The following is an 18,603-nucleotide window of genomic DNA, read 5'->3' as shown; positions in this document are numbered from 1 at the left end:
TACTGGTCTTTCTCTAAGAAAAAATGCTGTAGTGCTTTTTTAATAAAGATGACAAGATAAAACTTGCAACTTTAAAGGATAAAATCTGTATTTATTGAAATACAGACATTATTTTCCCCTTGAGATGCTGTAAAAAATAAGTATGAAGGATTACATGATAAATGAAAAGATCTTTTGAAAAGGTCAGTCACCTATTTGATATATAAACATACACGTTAATGTACATTTATGAACAGCATATGCTGATATTCTCAAACTTTTGTGAAGAGTCAAAACATTAAAGATCACAACCCCTCAAATTCCAAAAGGACCAAAGAGTAGCTTTGATTTTGCTTAAGTTCTTCTCTTAGGGAGGGAATGTATGGACATGCCTAAGACATGAGAAATAAGTAAAGAACATTCCTGAGAACAAAGCCTTTGCCCTCATTAATTTAAAAATTTGACAATTGAAAATTTATATACAAAAATGTGCTGTAGACAAGTTTTACAGTAAGACTGCACCTTCCTGCTGCAGTATGACAAGTAAGGCTCACTCACCAAACTCATTACAGTGCCCAGACCATTTGAAATTGCTGATAAAAACCTCCCTTGGTGTAGAGATGTTTTAGACCATGAGCATTTGCTTTACCCTTGTAATTTCCTGTCCAGAAGGGTGCAGCAGTGCCAGCAGTTTGTGACAAGAAGCCCTTAGGTTGCATCTGCCTTCTCTCAGCAGCAGAGAAGTGTTTCTCCTGTGGCTGTGAGAACAACTCCCGGTATTACATTGCTGTGCACTTTCGTGGAGAGGTGGAGTCCGCATTTGCTTTTTTCCTGATACTTTCTGTAAGAGAGAATTATCTGCTGCACAGAACAATAAAGCCATGGCAGGATCTGTTCATTTATCAAACCTAGGAGAAAGAGATTACATGTAATGGAAGCAAGGGGGCAGAGCAGAGGCTTTCAGCTCATGTGAGTTGGCTTCACAGAAGTTTTCCTCTGTGTATTTGTCTAAGTGCAGAGTTTGGGTAAATTAATTCAAATAATGTTCAGTGTGCATTATTTAAAGGAAGACAAAAGTATTACCTGCTAAATCTCTTCTCCCAATCCCCACCAGGCCTTCATACAGTCCCTTGATTGGATTTTCTCCTGCAGTGATCACACCATGGAGCCAGATCAGCAACATTCTGTGGCCGTGTTCCCTGTAGCTTTTAGTGCCTGGCAGGATCAAACCACAGATGAAATCCCACACTCAGAGAGCAGACTTCTGCCCTGGTGTGTTTGCACACCCCTCCCTCCTCTCTGGATTTTACTAGGAGGCTGTAAAGCATGGTTTTAATTCCTGGTTATGATGTGATTGCTGGATTTGTGTAGAACTTAATGGAGCGACTATGGCTGAGTTTGGGTTTGTTGCACAGCCTTTGATGGCAATTCAGCTTCTGCCTTCAGAGCACAGCTTGCCCCTTGCTCACATCACCCAAACTACAGAGTTCTTGCAACAGCCAGAACTAGCAGTGATCTGTTTCTGGCCCTCAGACCCTGCTGTTGCTAATGTATTTCTTAAATTCTAAAGAATTCACTTCACTGCATTATTGCTACTCAAAAACAAAAAGTAAAACCAGCAAGTTTCTTCTGTTCTATAGAACAAGAATTGTAGCAAGAACTCGCAGGCCTGCCAAATGTCTCCTAAGGAGTGAGCAAGGAACCACTAATTCCCCTGCTTGCATGCTTTATTCCTAGACAAATTACAGTGTGTAGGTAATTCCACTTTTTAACCTAATATTTTGGTTGCTTCAAATAAACCAACTGGCTTTCTTCATGCTTTACTCTTACAGCAGCTTTATCTCCTAGAAACAAAGTCCAAGGAAAGAAAGGAAAAATACCTGGGAAGCTTTTTTATACCTGTCCATTGTTGCTCAATGGCCCTAATGTGGTCATCTGTGAATTTCCAGTAATGTGCCAGCTTCTTCCATTCCCCGGGTTTGAGGTACTTAGTGGCTAATCTCCACATGACTGAGCGAATGTGCTGTGTTTCCAGCCTGTGATCCTGCTTAAAGGTCAAGTGCTTTGCCACCCATGAGCCGGAGTCGCTGTTCAGGTTGTCCTGCAGAGCCAGAACAGGAGTGCTGCAGCAGTGCCTGCAGCTCTGCAGCCTCCCACATCCTCAGCTCTGTGGTCCCTGCGAGTTCTTTCTGGCACAGCTCATTTTTTTATTCTTTATTCTCATTTCACTCTCTGTTCATCATGGTTAGAACGCCATTAATGGCCACTTCACTGGAAGCCCATGCAGATCACTATTTCCATTTCTACACTCCCTTTTATCTGGGGTTTGGGGCAGAATCATTTCATTAAATCTCCTGCTTCCCTGCAACATCAGCTCGTGCTCACAGTGCTTACATGCCAGGCTGCAGAGGCTGCATGACATTCTCTAGGGCTGCATGGGAAGCCAATGCAAGGGCCTGATACACTGAGCATGACCCCTGAATCTGCACCTGAGCCACAGGCACATACCCTCCTTTCCTTCCTTTGCTTCCCCCTCTAGAGCACTGCCATGGGAGGACAACCAAAATCTTAACATGCAAGGGATGTGGCATTGGGCTGTACTTTCAGCTCACTCTGCTCAGCTTGGTCTGGGCACAGGCTTGGGGTAGGCAGGGTTTCAGAGGGGAGATTGGGGCTGAGAGGCTGCACTTGGAGGGAGAAGTTGGTTGTATGACTCCAATGAGAGCTGTCTCCTTCCACTGCTGAAAAACTCTCAAATTTCCATTTTGGTGACCTGAGGCCAAGCATGTTTTTGCTCAATCTTTCAGTTTCTCCGTCTGGGAAAAGGAACTAATTCTATCCCCTTGGGAGCAGCTGTTAAATAATTTTTGGAAACCCCTATTCCCATCAGTGCCGCCTGGGATTTCTAACAGCAGAGGCCTTTTTAAATAAGGAAAGCCTTAAGGAGATGCTGTTGGCATGGTGAGGACTTCTGTTTTTCTTAAGTAGGGGGATGAAAATAGAGGTCAGGCTGTCACAGGATGTCCTGTATTTCTTTTTCTTTGACAGCTGGTGTGTGGAGTCTCAATGAAGAGGAGAAAGCACAGGGGATGTTGTATAAGCTGCTCACCTTCTTCCATTTGTAAAATCGATCAGCTTTGATAATCATGTCCACCAAGATGATGTGATTGCCTCGGGCAGCAACGTCCAGAGATGTTTTCCCTTGCTGAAATTAGAAAGGAAAAATGAGCTGTAAAAGACTTTGCACCTTAGGAGATACCATCTCCATGGCCACCCAGCATCTGCAGCAGCTGGCACGTGAGGTATTGAGTAATGCACCCACCAGGACCTGTTCTCCCCCTGTGAACACTACAGATGTGAGCTGGGGTCAAGCTCCTGCATTCTGGGCATGGGGAGTGGTTTTCCAGGCTCTGCAGCATCTCCTCTGCTGCCACAAGGAATCAGCCTGTTTTGCAGGAGCCACTGGAAATCTTCCTGCAACCCACCAACGTGAGAGCTACCATCACAGGACCAGCTCAGCTCTGCAGTCCAAGGTCTTTTATAGCCTTTTGCACAGCAGGTTTGCTGACACATGAAACCAGAGTGATTTATACAACCTCATTAACTTTACAGGCTCCAGATACACATGATTAAAAATGGTCTCCTAGGAGAAGCACAGGCTGATGAGGCTATGAAAATGTGGCTATGTTCCTTTCATTAATATGATTTGGATTGGGCAGGGGAAGATTTGTATTTCTATCTAAAATCAGAAAGCAGAGAAGAACAAGATTTGAAAGTTGCATGAAGGAAAGTGAGCCAGCTCAGGCACCAGGCACAACAGGAAGAACAATTCTAGCCTCAGATGTGAGCAGAAACCCAATTTCATACAGGAAAGTGTGAATGTGTCCCCTGTGCTGTCACAGCAGTTCCACAGAGTGCTGAAAGGTGACAAACATTCACCACAGCTGAAGGCCAGTTCAGAGAGGCGGCCTCAGGTCTGCACTTGCTCTAACCCACTGTGAATGGCAAACACTATTTTAATCCCTGCCCAAGGGCCTCCAGCATTTTTGGGCACATACTACATTTTCAGGCCTCTTGAAATGAATTCTGTTGGTTTTATTAGATGCCAAAAACCCCAGAACTGTGCCATATCTATACCAAACAGATCCTTTTAACATATTAGAATATGTGTGCTGTAATTTTTCAGGTATATTACTTACCACTATTTGAGGAAATCTTTGATATTACTGTTCATGATAGTACAAGAAGGAACTAGAATAACTTTGAGAAGGAAAGTGTTGTTCATTGTGTTATCTATTTTCTACCTGTCTAAGAACCAGTCACTTCTTTCCTGGAAAACACATCAAAATAACCTACTCAGCTGTGTTTTAAGAGCTTATCCCTGGAAATATCGAAATTTTAATATTACTAGCCTTCCTTGAAAATTATGAAAAACATTAAAAATTACCATCTATATATACATATAGATATATACATATATACTATATACATATACCATGTATATTTTCCCTCCATACTCCCACAGAACCTGTTTCACCATGGAGACCTTTACCTTGTCTGTTAGCTTCAGATTAACTCCTGCAATGAGAATCATCTCAGCAATGTCCTGCCTGCCGTGCTCTGCAGCGATGTGGAGTGAGGTCTGCTGCCTCTGCAGAAGGAGGGAGAAAGTACTACACTTCAGAGAAGGACAAGTGTGATTCTGGAATGACAGAACACTACCAGGAGGAGCCTTGGGACTGTTTAATGGAAACCAGTAAAACTGAATATAAAATGTGTCAATTTTATGGTATCGTCAGTAGAGAAGTATGAAGATCAACTGAAACAAGCTACACAAAGTCCCTCATTCAGAAAATTACAGTTTGGTGAGACAACCAGCTACCTCCAGGCTTGCCTCCTATTCTCAACCCTCCAAACATTTTCCAGAATATATTCCAGCTTGAAATTTCTCCTACTTGTTCCAGCAAGGACAAGAGAGCCTGACTATTCAATGTTTCAAGGGACACAGCATTGCCCTCATGTTGAACACCATCAAGTGATTACCTCACTGCAACACTTAGAATAATGTCACAGGTTTCACATTTCCTAAGCTGCATTTCCAGGTTCTCCACATTTTAAAGCACTCCTCTTTAATCCTGTCCCCAAGGTGATAAAATCCCCCATGAAACTGGTTCACATTTCAAACACAAAGAACAGGAGCTGCAGTCTTACATTATCTGGAATGTCAAGGTCACACTCTGCACTGATGAAGAGCTTCACCATGGCTGGGAAGTTCTGCAGGACTGCGATGTGCATTGCTGATGCATTTTGCTGTGGAAAGAACACCCTGCACTTAGGGAGAGCTTAGCTCATAGCACTGATAGGACCATGCTGTGCCCAGCACGTCCCGTTCTCAGCTGCCAGTCACTGAGGGCTGACGGGGATACTGCAGCATTGGTCCTTCCAGAGTTGCTTTGTGCTCTTGAGCAGCTCCATAAACTGAATTTACCCTTTTTTTAGTGGTGAGAGCATTGAGAGGGACTCACATGATTGAGAGCATCCGTGTGGATTCCTGCATCCATGAGGATCCTGGCTATCTCCTCATAGCCGTGCAGTGCTGCATAATGAAGGCAGTTCATCTTTTTCTGAGAGGCAAGTCAGAAGACAGGAGTGTTACTCAGGGATTCTTTCCAGAGGCTGCAGTGGTTACAGACTACCCACAAAGAGCTCCCTGCCCCCTCCTGCAAGAGTCCTATGGCCCAGCACTGACAAATTCATGGAGATTGTCTCCAGCCAAACCTGCCTCTTTGTACAAAACCATGTTTGCCTTTCTCTAAACTCTCTGTGCTATTCCTCAATGCAGGGCTCCACATGACCTCTCTCTATAATGGGTGACCTGGGAAACTACAGGTCTGGGCATAAATCCACATAGTAAGGTTTGGGAATGGAATCAACTCCATGGAGCTAACCTGGGTTTGGGCATTGACATCAGCACCCACTTCCACGAGCAGCTTCACACAGTGGCTGTGTCCCCCCTCAGCAGCCAGGTGCAGAGCCGTGAGTCCTTCCTGCATAAGGCAAGAAAGGACACAAGCAGCATTTCTGTAGAGCAGCAGAATGAGTCACAGACTCTACCCCATCTTCTGAATCCATGACATGTTACAATACCAGTTCTGAGTGCCAGGGATCTCCAGCTGATTGTTACAAAAATAGAGGACACAATTATCTGCCCTGGACATACCAGAGTACTGCTCTGTCCTTAATGTCACTGGCTGTGGGCCACAAGACAGACATTGTATTCACTATCTTTCCTCCCTTCCAGCCTGTCAATAAAGCAAGAAGGATTTCACACGGACAGTGAAGACAAACCATTTTCCATAGCTCAGAGACAGAACTTGAAACCTGTGACCCTCTATCACTGGTTTTCCCTTCCGAGGGTTGCAGCTCATTTCATTATAAGAAAACAGAAGCAAGCAAGCAGAATTCCTAAGTGATTTCATCTGGTTTTATTATTGCTCTTTGCACAAAGGGCAGCTCATGTGAGAGTAGACAAATGCTGCCAGTTACCACAGAAGGTGGCTCCCCCTTTCCTTCAGATCTTAATCACAATCACATACACTTTTTAAAGACAGTAACCGAATAAGACTAAAAAAAATGCTGATAAATGTAATTGGGAGTGTGCCCTGGAATAAATAACAGTGATACTAAGCCAATATTTGCTATCTAAGTCATTAACTGTGTTCCAGCCACATAATTTTCTAGAGTGGATCTGTCAAAAGAGAGCTCTCAAACAGAAGGTCCATATGTTCAGTGACTATGTCAATACTTTAAAGCACAATGAAGTTTAGTTTAAAACACACTCAATAACCATTTAGGCACTTGAATGTACAAGGGTCAGGGAGAGAAAGGGAGATTAAATGGAATGATAAGGTAGGTGTGCAGATACAGCAGGAAGAGAAGGCAACACTTTAAAGCCGGAAATTGGTCCAAGACAGATGTTGCCTTTCATGGATACTCTGCAAGTGTGACCTGCCTTCACCCACATAGGCTTTAGATAAAATCAGCTATTTTCTAGACCTCTCCTGTCAATACTGGCTTTTCTACCTGATGATTGTGGCAGGAGAGAATTTCTAGGGAGAAAAAGGGCAAAACTGATGTGGTTTTGATTTAATTTAAGTGTACTTACTGAGTTTTTTTCATCAAAGTCCACTCCAACATCTATAATCTTCTCCAGCACAGAGAGGTGTCCATTTTTAGCAGCTAAATGCAATGCTGTATTTTCTTCCTGAAAGTAAACATTACTTTATAAACATATGTCTCACAGGACTAAGTGTTCATATACCACAACCTTGCACAGAGTATATCCAGTGTCGCTGAAAAGCAGGTTGTAACCAGCAGCACAAATATGAAGCAATCTTCCTATGGTTGCAGCAGCAAGGGAAGAACCCCTCCTACCTCAAACTGGAACATGGTCCACCAGGCTTGTTGTGTATCCTGCCTGAAAAGTCCTGGAGAGAAATCATGAACTAAGCAAGAAAATTGCTTGAAGCAGATAGGGAAGAAAAGCCCTGACATCCACAGCCAACATAACAACTGTGGACAACTTGCCTGCCTGAGCCTCATCTGGAATTCTGTTCCCTGGATTTCCCTAATCCTTGGACTTCACCTCCCTGGCATGTGGTTTTGTGTCCCTACCTTGTCTTTGGCACTGTGAGAACAACCCAGTCGAATGAGGAACTCCACCACCTCCAGCTGCCCGTACTCTGCAGCCAGGTGAAACGCTGTCCTGTCCATCTTTGGAAGGAAACAGAGAAACACAATTCAAAAGGCTCAGAAAGCACAAGATCAGATCATCTGCTGCAAGAAGCTTGACCAGAGCCAGAATTCCCATCATCCCTAAGCTCACTCTGCAGGAAGACTTCTGGGAGTAGTGTCTGACTCTGATTCTCTTCCCAAGACCAAGGGCAACATTCCTGCTAAGCTCAGCAGAGCAGGACCAGACTTCATGAAACAAAGCTGTGAAAAGTCTTTCTACCTTGTCTCTCTCATCCACACACATGTCCTCCAAGTCCTCCATGATAAACTCCATGACCTGGATGTGGCCCCTCTGAGCTGCACAGTGAAGCAGGTTCCTGCCATTCTGGAGAGGAGACAAAGGACTGCTCATTCAAAGTCCAAGACTGCGGGTCAGTCTCTTTTGACAACCTGCTCCTGTTAGCAAGGGCCCTCCCTGCAATTCCAGGACTAAACTTCCTTGTGCTGCATACAGCAAGTTACAACTGAAATATTAATCCCCTTTTTCCCAGACAAGGTCTGTTTTAACATACAAGGAGTGCCGATTCACTAAACCAATTTTCCATTTCTGTAAACTGCCCAAACAGGAGGAGAGGAAGATCTGTGCATCTCCAGAGCTCCAATTATTACAACTGCTTCAGGGATAAGTCAGAGTGCAGATGGCAGTCCCCAGAGCAGATGCTATCACACACAACTGAGCTCACAGGTAAACCTCCCTCCATCCCCCAACACTGTCTAGAGCCAAGTGATGGATCCACACAGGGAGACCCTCACCCTATTGACACGATTAATCTTGGCCCCAGCATTGACAAGGATCTGCAGGACACGGAGGTGGCCAAACCAGGCAGACAGGAGAAGAGCATTCATTCCAAACTGGGCAAAAAAGAAGAAAGATACTTACAGTTAAACTGCAGCCACCACCATCCCCATCCTGGAGGGAAAGCTGTCCTCTTAGCTTAATTAAGTTTTCCAAATCTATTTGTTTCTCACTGGTATATTTTTTAGTTGCACTTTTTCCAATTATTATTATTTCTGTCACAGATATTCACAGCAACTGAGCAGAGACCTGCTTCTTGGCAGCTACTACCTATTTAATGGTATGTATTAGCCTGGCTGCATGGGGGAGAGAAAACTTTTTAGCTGTCACTGTCATCCTAAAGCCCCACCAACGCAATCAGAAGAAGCCAAACATCCTCATTGTCTGTGGAAAACTTCACAGATTTTACCAGCCTATTCCAAGTCACTGCAAGAAAAGGCCAGAATACACAGACACACGTGCCAACAAGGCTTGCTCCAGCCCCTTGCTCAGCAGGTGCAGCGTGCCACCCTGTGCCACCCACCCAGGGCTAAGGTGCAGTCTGTAACTGCTGCCCCAGCACCCAGTCCCCGGCGCTGCCCCAGCACCGAACACATCTGCAGCACATGCAAGGGACAGTCGCCTTTGTACACTGTCTTCGTCATCCACGGGGACATCGTGCTCCAGGAGCAGCCGCACAGCATCCACGCTCCCTGCTCCTGCAGCCCAGTGCAGGGCAGTCCGCTCCGCCTGGAAGGGAAGCACAGAGGCAGGGAAGGCTGATGTATGCAGTGTGTGCATCCACCAGCCCTTCTGAAGGCCAAAATATCCTTGACCATCTATGGAGCTAGAATTTCTCACACTGTGCAGAGTTTTCTTTGGATGCAGCCCTCTGTCACTGCTCTCCTGTCAGGCAGACAGGTGTCAGTCACCTTCTGCTCAGGAGCTGCAGTTCTGGATTATAATGACAGCACAGAGTGAAGAACACTGCTGACCATAAATGGACAGACTGAAACACTAGGGATGGGAGCAATCCTGTATCTCCATTAACCTACCAGTCAACAAGGAAAAACCTGCACCAGAAACAGAGTTTGTCCCATAGTCTTACTGTACAGTGACAGGAAAATCAAAGCCTTTCATGGTAATCATCCGGCAATTGCAGCTTTCCAGTGTGGCAAGGATGATAGTGCTGGGAGTCAGTGTGTTGTGAAAAGTGCTTGGTTCCCACAGGCCCTATTTGGCACTGGGTGTTGTATTTTAAATTTTTGACAATTTAAGCAGTTAATGAGAAGAGTAGTATTAAGGAGCTGCAGTTCTGAAACACATCCTCAGCACTTCCTGCAACATGGAGGTGGAAAAACCCAGGACTTACATTATTTTTGGCTTTGATATCAACTCCTCTCCTGATGAGTTCCTCCATCCTGGCTGTATCATTTCGCTTCGCCGCGTCATGGAACTCCTTCTCTGACTGAAGCACTGCAGCAGAGCAGAAGAGTGAGCATTATAAAACAGTGCTGGCAAGGGGCATGGAGCAGCATGCCCCAACAAACCTCCCCTTCATCTCACCGGCCCCCGTGGCTTCAGGGAAGGATGACTGCAGAAGGAGTCTTCCAGCAAGAATCCCAGCCCTACAGATGCTGGCATGTTTACTGGATTTATATTCTACCACTGTCTCTCCTTCCCTGACTACCCCTGTGCCACATCAGTGCTCTTCCAGTCCTACCCACTTCTCTTCTACTTCAGTGTCGTCCTCTGCATGGATTTTCTCCAGCTGCAAAACCTTTTGATCCATGAGGTCCATATCCTCTGGGTACCCTCTGAGGCCCAGAGTCAGTGTGAAGGCTCTGAGATGACACAGACCCTTTCCTCCACCCTTCCACCTACATCCCACTGCTTTACAAGGAGGCCTTTACACATGGTCCCCCTCCAGGCAACATGAACCAGCCAAGCAGCACAAAACTGCCAGCCTGGCCTGTGATTAGTGTTGCATCTCTTAATAAATCATGGCAGTTCTGCACATTATTTACCATGACTGGCAATATTTGTCTTGCACAGTTAGGCACAATTTAAGAGTGTTTACTCTCCATGCTGGGCCTTGCCCCAGCAATCTTCTCCTTCATCAAATAAACCTTCCTGCCAAGAAAGAAGAGCAAGGCTGTGACTGCCACAGCCCAACAGGGAGGCTCTGAAGGCTTTTGGCAAGGTTGGTGTCAGCGTTTGTTGGGTTCAGTCTCTGTCCCAGTGCTTTTGGGGAATTCTTTTAAGAAGTGCTTCAGTCAGACCCTTGGCCTGTCACATCCTACTGGAGAGCTGGCCCACAGGCTCTGCTCTCTTCTACACTTCTCCAGAGCCCAGGCTGTAGTTTGAGGGGCTCAATGACTGCATATCACCCACATGCCATACAAAAGGCATCAAAACATATTATTGTTCCCATTCCACCACACTGAGGGAAACAAACAGGAGACTTGCTGCCTAAATAGCACAATTCATCTCTTTGTAGGACACAGAAGAAAGGCATCCCTACCGTGGACACTTAGAGCAACAGAGGCATAACCTCATCCTTCAGTTTCCATTCCCCTTGCCTTCAAACAAAAGAACTTTAGCTCAAGAAAAATGCAAATAACACAAATTTTAATGCTAGACAGGTTAATTCAATAGTGTGTTTATCCACTTTACACCAGACATGGTCATCTGAGAGTGTGTATTCAAGAGTGCTGGACCTGCTGCTATAATGAAGGCAATAGGATTTGGACACTGATTTCTGCAAGAAATGGGATTTCCTATGCTGTATACTAAGACTCTCTTATCACCTTTTCAGCTGTGTTAACAGGATTGCATTTCACCCTGTATGGACCCTTCATTTCAGAGGAAATATCAAGACAACTGGTGAAAAACACACTGAGATTTTGTTAATTATTAACACCAATGGCTACACACATACCACCTCCTTATACATGCTTATCTCCCTTCAGTGGAGTAAATCCTATGTTTCAATTAAGCAAATGCTGCTGACCCTGCTCTCCAGGTGACAGAAATGTTTTCTTACATTTCATGGACACACAAAGCATCATTTTCAAGAGATGCCAAACCACCTTAGTTAGTTTTTGCACTAGCTGTGAAGATGCAGTAACAAATCTGGCATCGCTAAGGCTGCAGAAGCTGCAATTTATTTATTTTCAGCAGCACATGAGTAACAGTTTGATGGTCTGAGTTTCCTATTTAAGATGCACAGCGGCTTTGTAAGTGCACTCCTCATCATGGCATGCAGCTGTCCAGCAGCAACATTTCCGTGGATATTCAGCAGTGTTCCTTCTCTTTCAAGCTCAGATTCCAGGGTACTTCATAGCTTATTGAATAGGAATTCAGTTATCACAGTGTGGAAAACATTTTAAATTATTTACCCTCAGTGCAATGCACCAACTCACAGGCAGTTTATTATGCAAGCGATGTAGAAAAGCAGCGAAGGAGGAGAAAGACACGCAAAGAAACGTCCAAAACCCATCCACCGAGCCCTACGTGGGGCCGCAGGACACAAAGACAATTGGGGTGGGGACCGAGGGGGCCAAAAACCCCAAGTGCGGGGTACCAGGGTTATGCGCAGCATCTCAGCGGTGCAGGATGCTCTGGGGCAACAGCAATCTTGATTCCCGGGTAGGTTTAACCACCTGCTTTGTTTCCGAGCGGATTTTCACGGGTCCGGTTATATTTTAGGGGATACCAGCTCTGCCCCTCAGGCCCGCCCGCCCCGCCAGCCGAGCCGCCCCTCACGGCGCTGCGCCCGCGCCCCGCCGGGGCAGCCCCGGCAGCCTCGGCCCCACTCACGGCTGTCGCCTTCCCACGCCAAATCGTCTCCCATGTCGCGACACAGAGGCGACACAGCGGCGACACAGCGGCCCCAGCGCCGTCCCCGCCGCCTCAGAGCGGGCTGACAGCCGCGTCCCCGCCTCCTCGCGGGCCACCTCGCCACCGCCGAGCTGCTCTTTTGCCGCTCTTTAAAGCAAAAGATCATAAAACAAGCCCGTTTCCAGGCAAACACGGTGTTTTCGGGCCGTTTGGGGAGGACATCCAGCTGCCGCCATTTCGACCAGGTGCCACCGTTCGCCTCAGCGCGGCTCTGCTGAGTGCTGCTGCTCCGAGGTGGTGGGTGGTTTAATTTAAAATTAGTTTAATTCTGTTTCCAGAGCAGTTTGGGAGGAGAGGGATTTCTAAGCAGTAGGAAATACGGGGGTTGTTTTTATTTTTGTTTTTGTTTTCCCCTGAAAGCAAGGCGCAGGGGTTGATGTTTCCTGGGAATTAGGTGCTCTTGTCACCACACGGTCCCTCAGGAGGTGCATGAGGGGGCAAAAGGGCTTTTCCCTCAAAGTTTTAGTGAAATCTCCAGTTTCAGCGTCTGGGCTGGTTTTATCTTTTGTTTTGTTCTCCATTTTGATAGTATAATAAGAAAGAAACCAGGGTGAGCTGCGGTTGCGGGGATAATCAGATCTGTTTCTGTGGGTCCTCCACAGTACTGCTCCCCTGTAATGCTGCTTCCATCTCTGGGACACCCCAACATAAGAAGGACATGGAGTAGCTGGAGTGAGTCCAGAGGAGGCCACAGAAATTCCCCAAGGGCTGGAGCACCTCTGCTCTGGAGCCAGACTGGCAGAGCTGGGGGTGTTCAGCCTGGAGAAGAGACAACTCCAGGGAGACCTTATATGAAGCCCCATCCTGGAAGCATCCAAAGCCAGGTTGGGTGGGGCTTGGAGCACCCTGGGATACTGGAAGGTGGTGGAATTGGATGATCCTTAAGGTCCATTCCAGCCCAGACCATTCTGTGATTCTTTGCTGCTGGTCTCAGGATAGGAGAGGTGACATCAGGTGTGTATCCCATTCCTAGTCCATGCTGGCCCGCAGATGGTCTTTGTAAGGATTCCCTGGAGAAATCCCCCTGGAGCAGTATCTCTCTCTGTACCGCTGGTTTTGGCTGTGAGCTCACTCCGATGCCTGTCACCACATGAGGGTGCCAGTGCTGTTCACCTGCCACGACTTCCTGCTCTGGCAATAATGTCCAGGGTGCAGATGGGGCTGTTCCCTGGGCTTGGGACAGTTTTGGGATACATCCCGATCTCGAGGACCCCTGTGTGGATCCGTGGTGCTCCTGTGAGAGAGGATGGGGCATTTGTGTTGGGAGATCGGGGGAGACAGATAAGAAGAGACTCATCCTCTTCTCCAAACATGTCCCTCTGTGCACACAGGTACGCCAGAACTGTCTCCTGGGCAGGCAGACAGTGGTTTCCACTTCATTGAAACCCATCACCCATGGATTCAGTAGCCAACTTGCTGATGCAGTTGGACCACTACAGCTTGGCCTGCCCAACTGTGAAATGGGTAGGTGGACCCTAAGCTCTTGAGCAAATACAGAATGTGTGGAGGTTTATGGATAGTTGCTGCTCTCAGAGATTTGGATTTATGTTTTGTTTGTCTTTTATTCAAACTGAAGTTAAAAAAAAAAAAAAAAAGACACTCTCTCTGGTAGGAAAAGTGAACATAAGGTCTGTCTGGATAAAGGGGAAGCCCTTCTTTTGTACAATAGCTTAGTGGGTAGAGCATCCTCCCCAAGGAAAGGGGAAAGCTGGGCTTGATCCTTGTTTCTCCCGGAGGGGAGATGGAAACCTCGGGCCGCACAAGACCCCAGAGAGTACCGTATACAACAGGCTGCAAGCATATCTGATGCGGAGAGTTTTTCTTGGTTTTTCCTGTTACTTTAAATAATTAATGATTTGATGGAGCAGGGAGTGGAGAAGGCAGGTGTCCTGTTTCCCTGGGGAGCAATCTGTGCACCCGGCAAGACAGAGTCTTGCGCTTTCTCGATGAATATTTAAGTGTCTTCAGACAAACTGGAACGGCGCCAGCAGGGATGACTGAGAAGGGCTGAGCCCTTCCCACTGGGTATCCTAGTGCCTGGAGGCTGGGGGAACAGCCCTGAATAGGGCAGGGAATAATCCCTGCTTGCACGGACTATGGAGGTACTGTGTGTCCCAGCCTTGGATGGGACCTCTGGCTCTTGCTAGCCTTTTGTTATGCTATAAGAGATCCTTGGATGGAAAGCTGTCTGGATTTAAACTGCCACTGTTAATGTCATTGTCTTCCAGAGCTTGAATCAGCCAGGACTCATCACCCACGGCTCTCCTGCGGGTTAATGCTGATCTCAGAGGAGGAATAGCGCAGATGCACTGAGAGTTTGCATCTGTTTGTGAGCTTGGATGTTTCCAGCAGGCAAAAAAAAAAAAGGCAATGTAGGCAGTTCCTTCTGTCCTTCCCAAAGTGGTATGTGTTCAGGGGTGGAAGGGACCAAGACTTTCTGCTGATACTGAGTACAGAATGCTGCGACGATTTATTAATGACGCTGAACATTCGCCTGGTGATCCATTTATTAGCGAACAGACCTAAAACAGCTCTTGGATTTTTTCCACTAATGTTGTAGCACAAAGAATGACAGGGGGAGGTGGTAATTTGACCCCTTTTTGCAAAATATTGCAGACATTGACCCCATCTTCAGAATGGCGTTAAAATCTTTGACTTTATTTCACTTGATGAATAATTTTAGCTGAGCCAGCTTTGTGCTCTTTCTCACTTAGAAGTGAAGCTCTCTGTCAGTGAATTTTGTGCTCTTATTTTGCATGCACAATTTTTTTGGTAGTGCTTTAGGATAATCATTATTTTTTATCGCATTCAAAAATCATGAGCCAGGCTGCTTAAATCCATGTAATTTTAAAATGTGCCTCTGTTACCTCCCTGATTTAGTTGTATACAGTGTGATTTTCAAGCCAGTCAGATTTGCAGTTAGCCATTTAATACAACCCACAAACCAGTGTGTGTTTATGCAGAAACAGTTGCTTACCTAGAGGTTTAGCAAATTGGACTTTAATTTATAATCTTCCTTTGGAAGCAAAACTGGAAGGTGACTCCTCCTGCCTGCAGCTGCCTGTAATTTGGGAAGCCAAGCTTCTGCTTCTCTGGAGCTGCCCATAGCAGGAGAGCCTGGTTTGAGGAACAGCCTCCATCCTTGGAGGATTGTCTTTTTTGGCATATGCTGCCACAGACAGGAAATTGAATGTTGCATGGGAGAGGGGATGACCACGTTCCTCTTTCAGTGCTGATGGACTGTTTTTACATGACAAGGTGTCAAACTTCCCGGTGTGCTGAGATAGCAACCACGGGCTCTGCCTGGCAGCACCTGACCCAGAGCTTTGGGCATTGTGGTACACAGCTGCCATTGATGAGGAATTGTATGTTTGTGCTTCTTTATGTCCCTGCTGTGGGTATTCACAAGGGACCAGCCATGCCAGTTCTGTGCTCTTTCAGATATGTCCCATTGGAATGGAACACACGTTACAGCTCTGGCTACGTGGCTTCATGTGTGGCTCCAGCTTATTTATTTTTTGTCTGGGTTTGGCTTTTAGTTGTTCTGTAGACTAGGTTATTTTTGGTGCTTTCTTTGATAACTCTGTTCCTGTGACATGCTGCGGAGCCAGAACTCCTTTGGGAACATCCCAGAAATGCACACAAACATCAGCCCTGTAGCTTCTAACACTCAACATATGGAGCTTTCAGAAGGCCTGGACACCTAACGGGACCCCGCAAACCCACTCTGGAAGCCTGAGAAGGGTTCCAGCAGTTTCCTCAAAGGCTGCATTCATTTCCTTGCAAGGCTTCTACAGAGGAACAGCTTGTTAGAGGGACCTGTGGAGCTTGGAAGCTTTGCCAATAATAATTCAGGCCCAATTCTGAAGTCAAATATTTAGCTAAACAGAGACTGTCTGATGGATGGATTAAACACAGACTGCATCTGAGTGAGCTCGACATTTCAGGTTTTTGTCAGTGTCCATTTCACGAGCCTATAATTCCATTTTTCCTGTCTTCCCAGACTCGGCTGATGCTGTGTAGTGTTTCAGACAGCACAGAATGAGGTACTTCAGCAGAGCTGTTGCTCCTAGCTCTGGAAACAGCCTGAATCACAAAGTGATGTTCTTTGCTTTAGGCTTAAGAATAATCCAGTATTATGGGATTGGGAGGAAATCACGTTAGAGAAACTGAAGGGTTTGTTTGTTTGTTGGTAAGGAAAAGTCTCAAGAAATCAGGCAGAGATGTCAGACAGGGCTGGTGAGTGAGCCTTGCCAGTGTGCTGCATGGTGCTGACGCAGATAGCTCAGTCCATATTAACAGCAACTGGAAGTTTGAGCTGGTGATTTGGCACTTCCCTCTCCTGTCACTCTCACTTCCCAAAGCCAACAGGCCTTTAAATCCCTTGTAAAGATAAATGAGCTTAAGCTTCTATGTAGCTTTGAAAGTGAAGCTTACATGTAATTAGCGCTGAGGCAGGGGGTGTTCCTGATGGTCAGGCCACTCCTGTTGACCCCTGACCTCCACATGGAGCTTACTGACATACAGCCACTACATCTTCTAACTCAATATATTCTCCTTCCAGCTGTGGAGAATTGGGCTCACATCTATCCTGCAGGAATACATGAGAGGCAAAAAAATACCTCCCCAGTGTCTTTTGTATCTGAATGATACCTTAGAAATAAATGTAGGAGAAAAAAATTGTTATTTCTGTGATGCTTGGCTGAGGGAGGTATGTATGAGCCCATTGAGTTCAGACTTTCTTAGTGCCTGAGGACCAGGTTTGATCAGTAAGTGGGAGATTACTGGTTTGACAGTCTGTGTCTCATGGTGGTGATCAGGTAGCAGTGGTCATTCTGTCTGTACTTTGAACTGCTTGCCTTACTGGAATCATGGAACCTGGTCTTTCAAAGCCAGGAATGTAACAGCAGTATGGTCTTAAAACACCTACTGTGTGACCAGAAGCAAATGTAGCAGGAAAGGATCTAAAGGCAGAATATTCTTTCTTGAATTCAAGAAGAGAAATTGTGTGATGGAGCTGGAGTCACTGCCCTTCCTTGTTTGAATGTGATGGTTAACTGAGCAAGTGTTTGGTTATGGGAGGTGGGAACGGCTGCCTTGTATAAACCAAGCTATAATCGGGACACTGAATCCTAATCCCCTCAGTGACATGCCTGCAGGCAATGTTTTTATTCTCACTTTACTGCATGTGTAAAAAGAGGGAGGATCTTCTGCTTCCTGTGCCTCTGAGGATTGTCTGGCTCCTAAAGGCAATCTCTCCCTCTTCTTTTCAAGACAAAAATGCAGCTGAAATGTAGGATCTTTTAACGTAAACCCAAAGTGATAAAATCTACTTCCAGAGGCACAGCCCTGAGCTGCTCGTATGCCATGCTGAAGGACTCAGTGCAAAACTTGAAGTGAAACAGAAAATTGTGTTTGAGGATTTAATAAAAGCTAAGTGGAAGCAAAGTGTTGCTCAGTGATGCCATTGCTCCCTTCTAATCTGACCCCCATGCAGTCCAACAGGAGCAGGCAAGCACAGTGCAGCTTTGGAAGTGTTTCATTTCTGTCTCTCAGCAATTTTCTTCCAGAGCCTAAAACATCTGTCTCTGCCTCCAGCCACATGCAAGTGCACCGAGAGTGTTTTGTTCCAAGCCTAATGAGTGATTTTATGGTCTTGGAATTGGAGGCAGGGGGAGGGGGCTGGGACAGCAGCCGGAGTCATGTGTTCTACAAGGAGCTCTGCTGATTTCAAATTGTAGCCTGATGATTTTTACTTTACTGCAGCCCATCAGGCTTCCCTTTAAAGTCCTCTGCTGGAGTTGCTGGTGATCGTGCTCTGACATGGGCTTCTTCACTGCTGGGCTCAACAAGCAACATGGAAAATTATGACACCAGTGGAGGGGAGGTGGGGGAGCTCAGCTGGGCATCAGCTCCACTCTGTGTGTGGAGAGAGCACACGTGAATGCAGAAAGCATACTTTGCCTATCCTGCCTCTGGCTTCAGTGCTCAGGAGGGATGAGGGAACAAACAACCCCGGGCAGATGTGTAATCCCATCACTCAGGTGTTGAGCAGATGGTGCTGAGATGTGGTGATACACGCATGACTGAGAAAAGGTACAGAATGAACTGACTCAAATTGTCACTGATATCAGCAGCATTTTTAAAGCATA

General features: G+C 46.1%; 1 protein-coding gene across 9 annotated transcripts in view; it reads right to left on the bottom strand.

Annotated features, from left to right (window-relative positions):
* The window catches only part of CLPX (caseinolytic mitochondrial matrix peptidase chaperone subunit X), a 43,573-nt gene extending 31,008 nt beyond the window's left edge, over positions 1 to 12,565 (bottom strand). For 4 of the 9 annotated variants that reach the window (XM_030281262.4, XM_072933784.1, XM_072933783.1 and 1 more), the window contains exons 1-6: positions 12,371 to 12,565; positions 9,921 to 10,024; positions 9,179 to 9,298; positions 8,527 to 8,625; positions 7,994 to 8,098; positions 7,714 to 7,752 (exon numbers count right to left, since the gene is read on the bottom strand). In XM_030281262.4, the coding sequence (XP_030137122.2) occupies positions 7,714 to 7,752; positions 7,994 to 8,098; positions 8,527 to 8,625; positions 9,179 to 9,298; positions 9,921 to 10,024; positions 12,371 to 12,557 (654 nt within the window). In that variant the 5' untranslated portion in view covers positions 12,558 to 12,565. Of the gene's footprint in view, positions 1 to 70; positions 888 to 1,062; positions 1,195 to 1,878; positions 2,081 to 3,088; positions 3,185 to 4,531; positions 4,631 to 5,190; positions 5,290 to 5,504; positions 5,604 to 5,927; positions 6,027 to 7,144; positions 7,244 to 7,653; positions 7,753 to 7,993; positions 8,099 to 8,526; positions 8,626 to 9,178; positions 9,299 to 9,920; positions 10,025 to 12,370 lie in introns of those variants that run through there. The other 5 variants (XM_072933785.1, XM_072933786.1, XM_030281264.4 and 2 more) reach the window with 5 other exon arrangements.
* Positions 12,566 to 18,603: the final 6,038 nt, after the last annotated feature.

Source organism: Taeniopygia guttata, chromosome 10 (genome assembly GCF_048771995.1).
Source record: "Taeniopygia guttata chromosome 10, bTaeGut7.mat, whole genome shotgun sequence".
Lineage (NCBI taxonomy): Eukaryota > Metazoa > Chordata > Aves > Passeriformes > Estrildidae > Taeniopygia > Taeniopygia guttata.
Note: the sequence above shows the minus strand (reverse complement) of the source record. Positions and strands in the feature narration are given on the sequence as shown.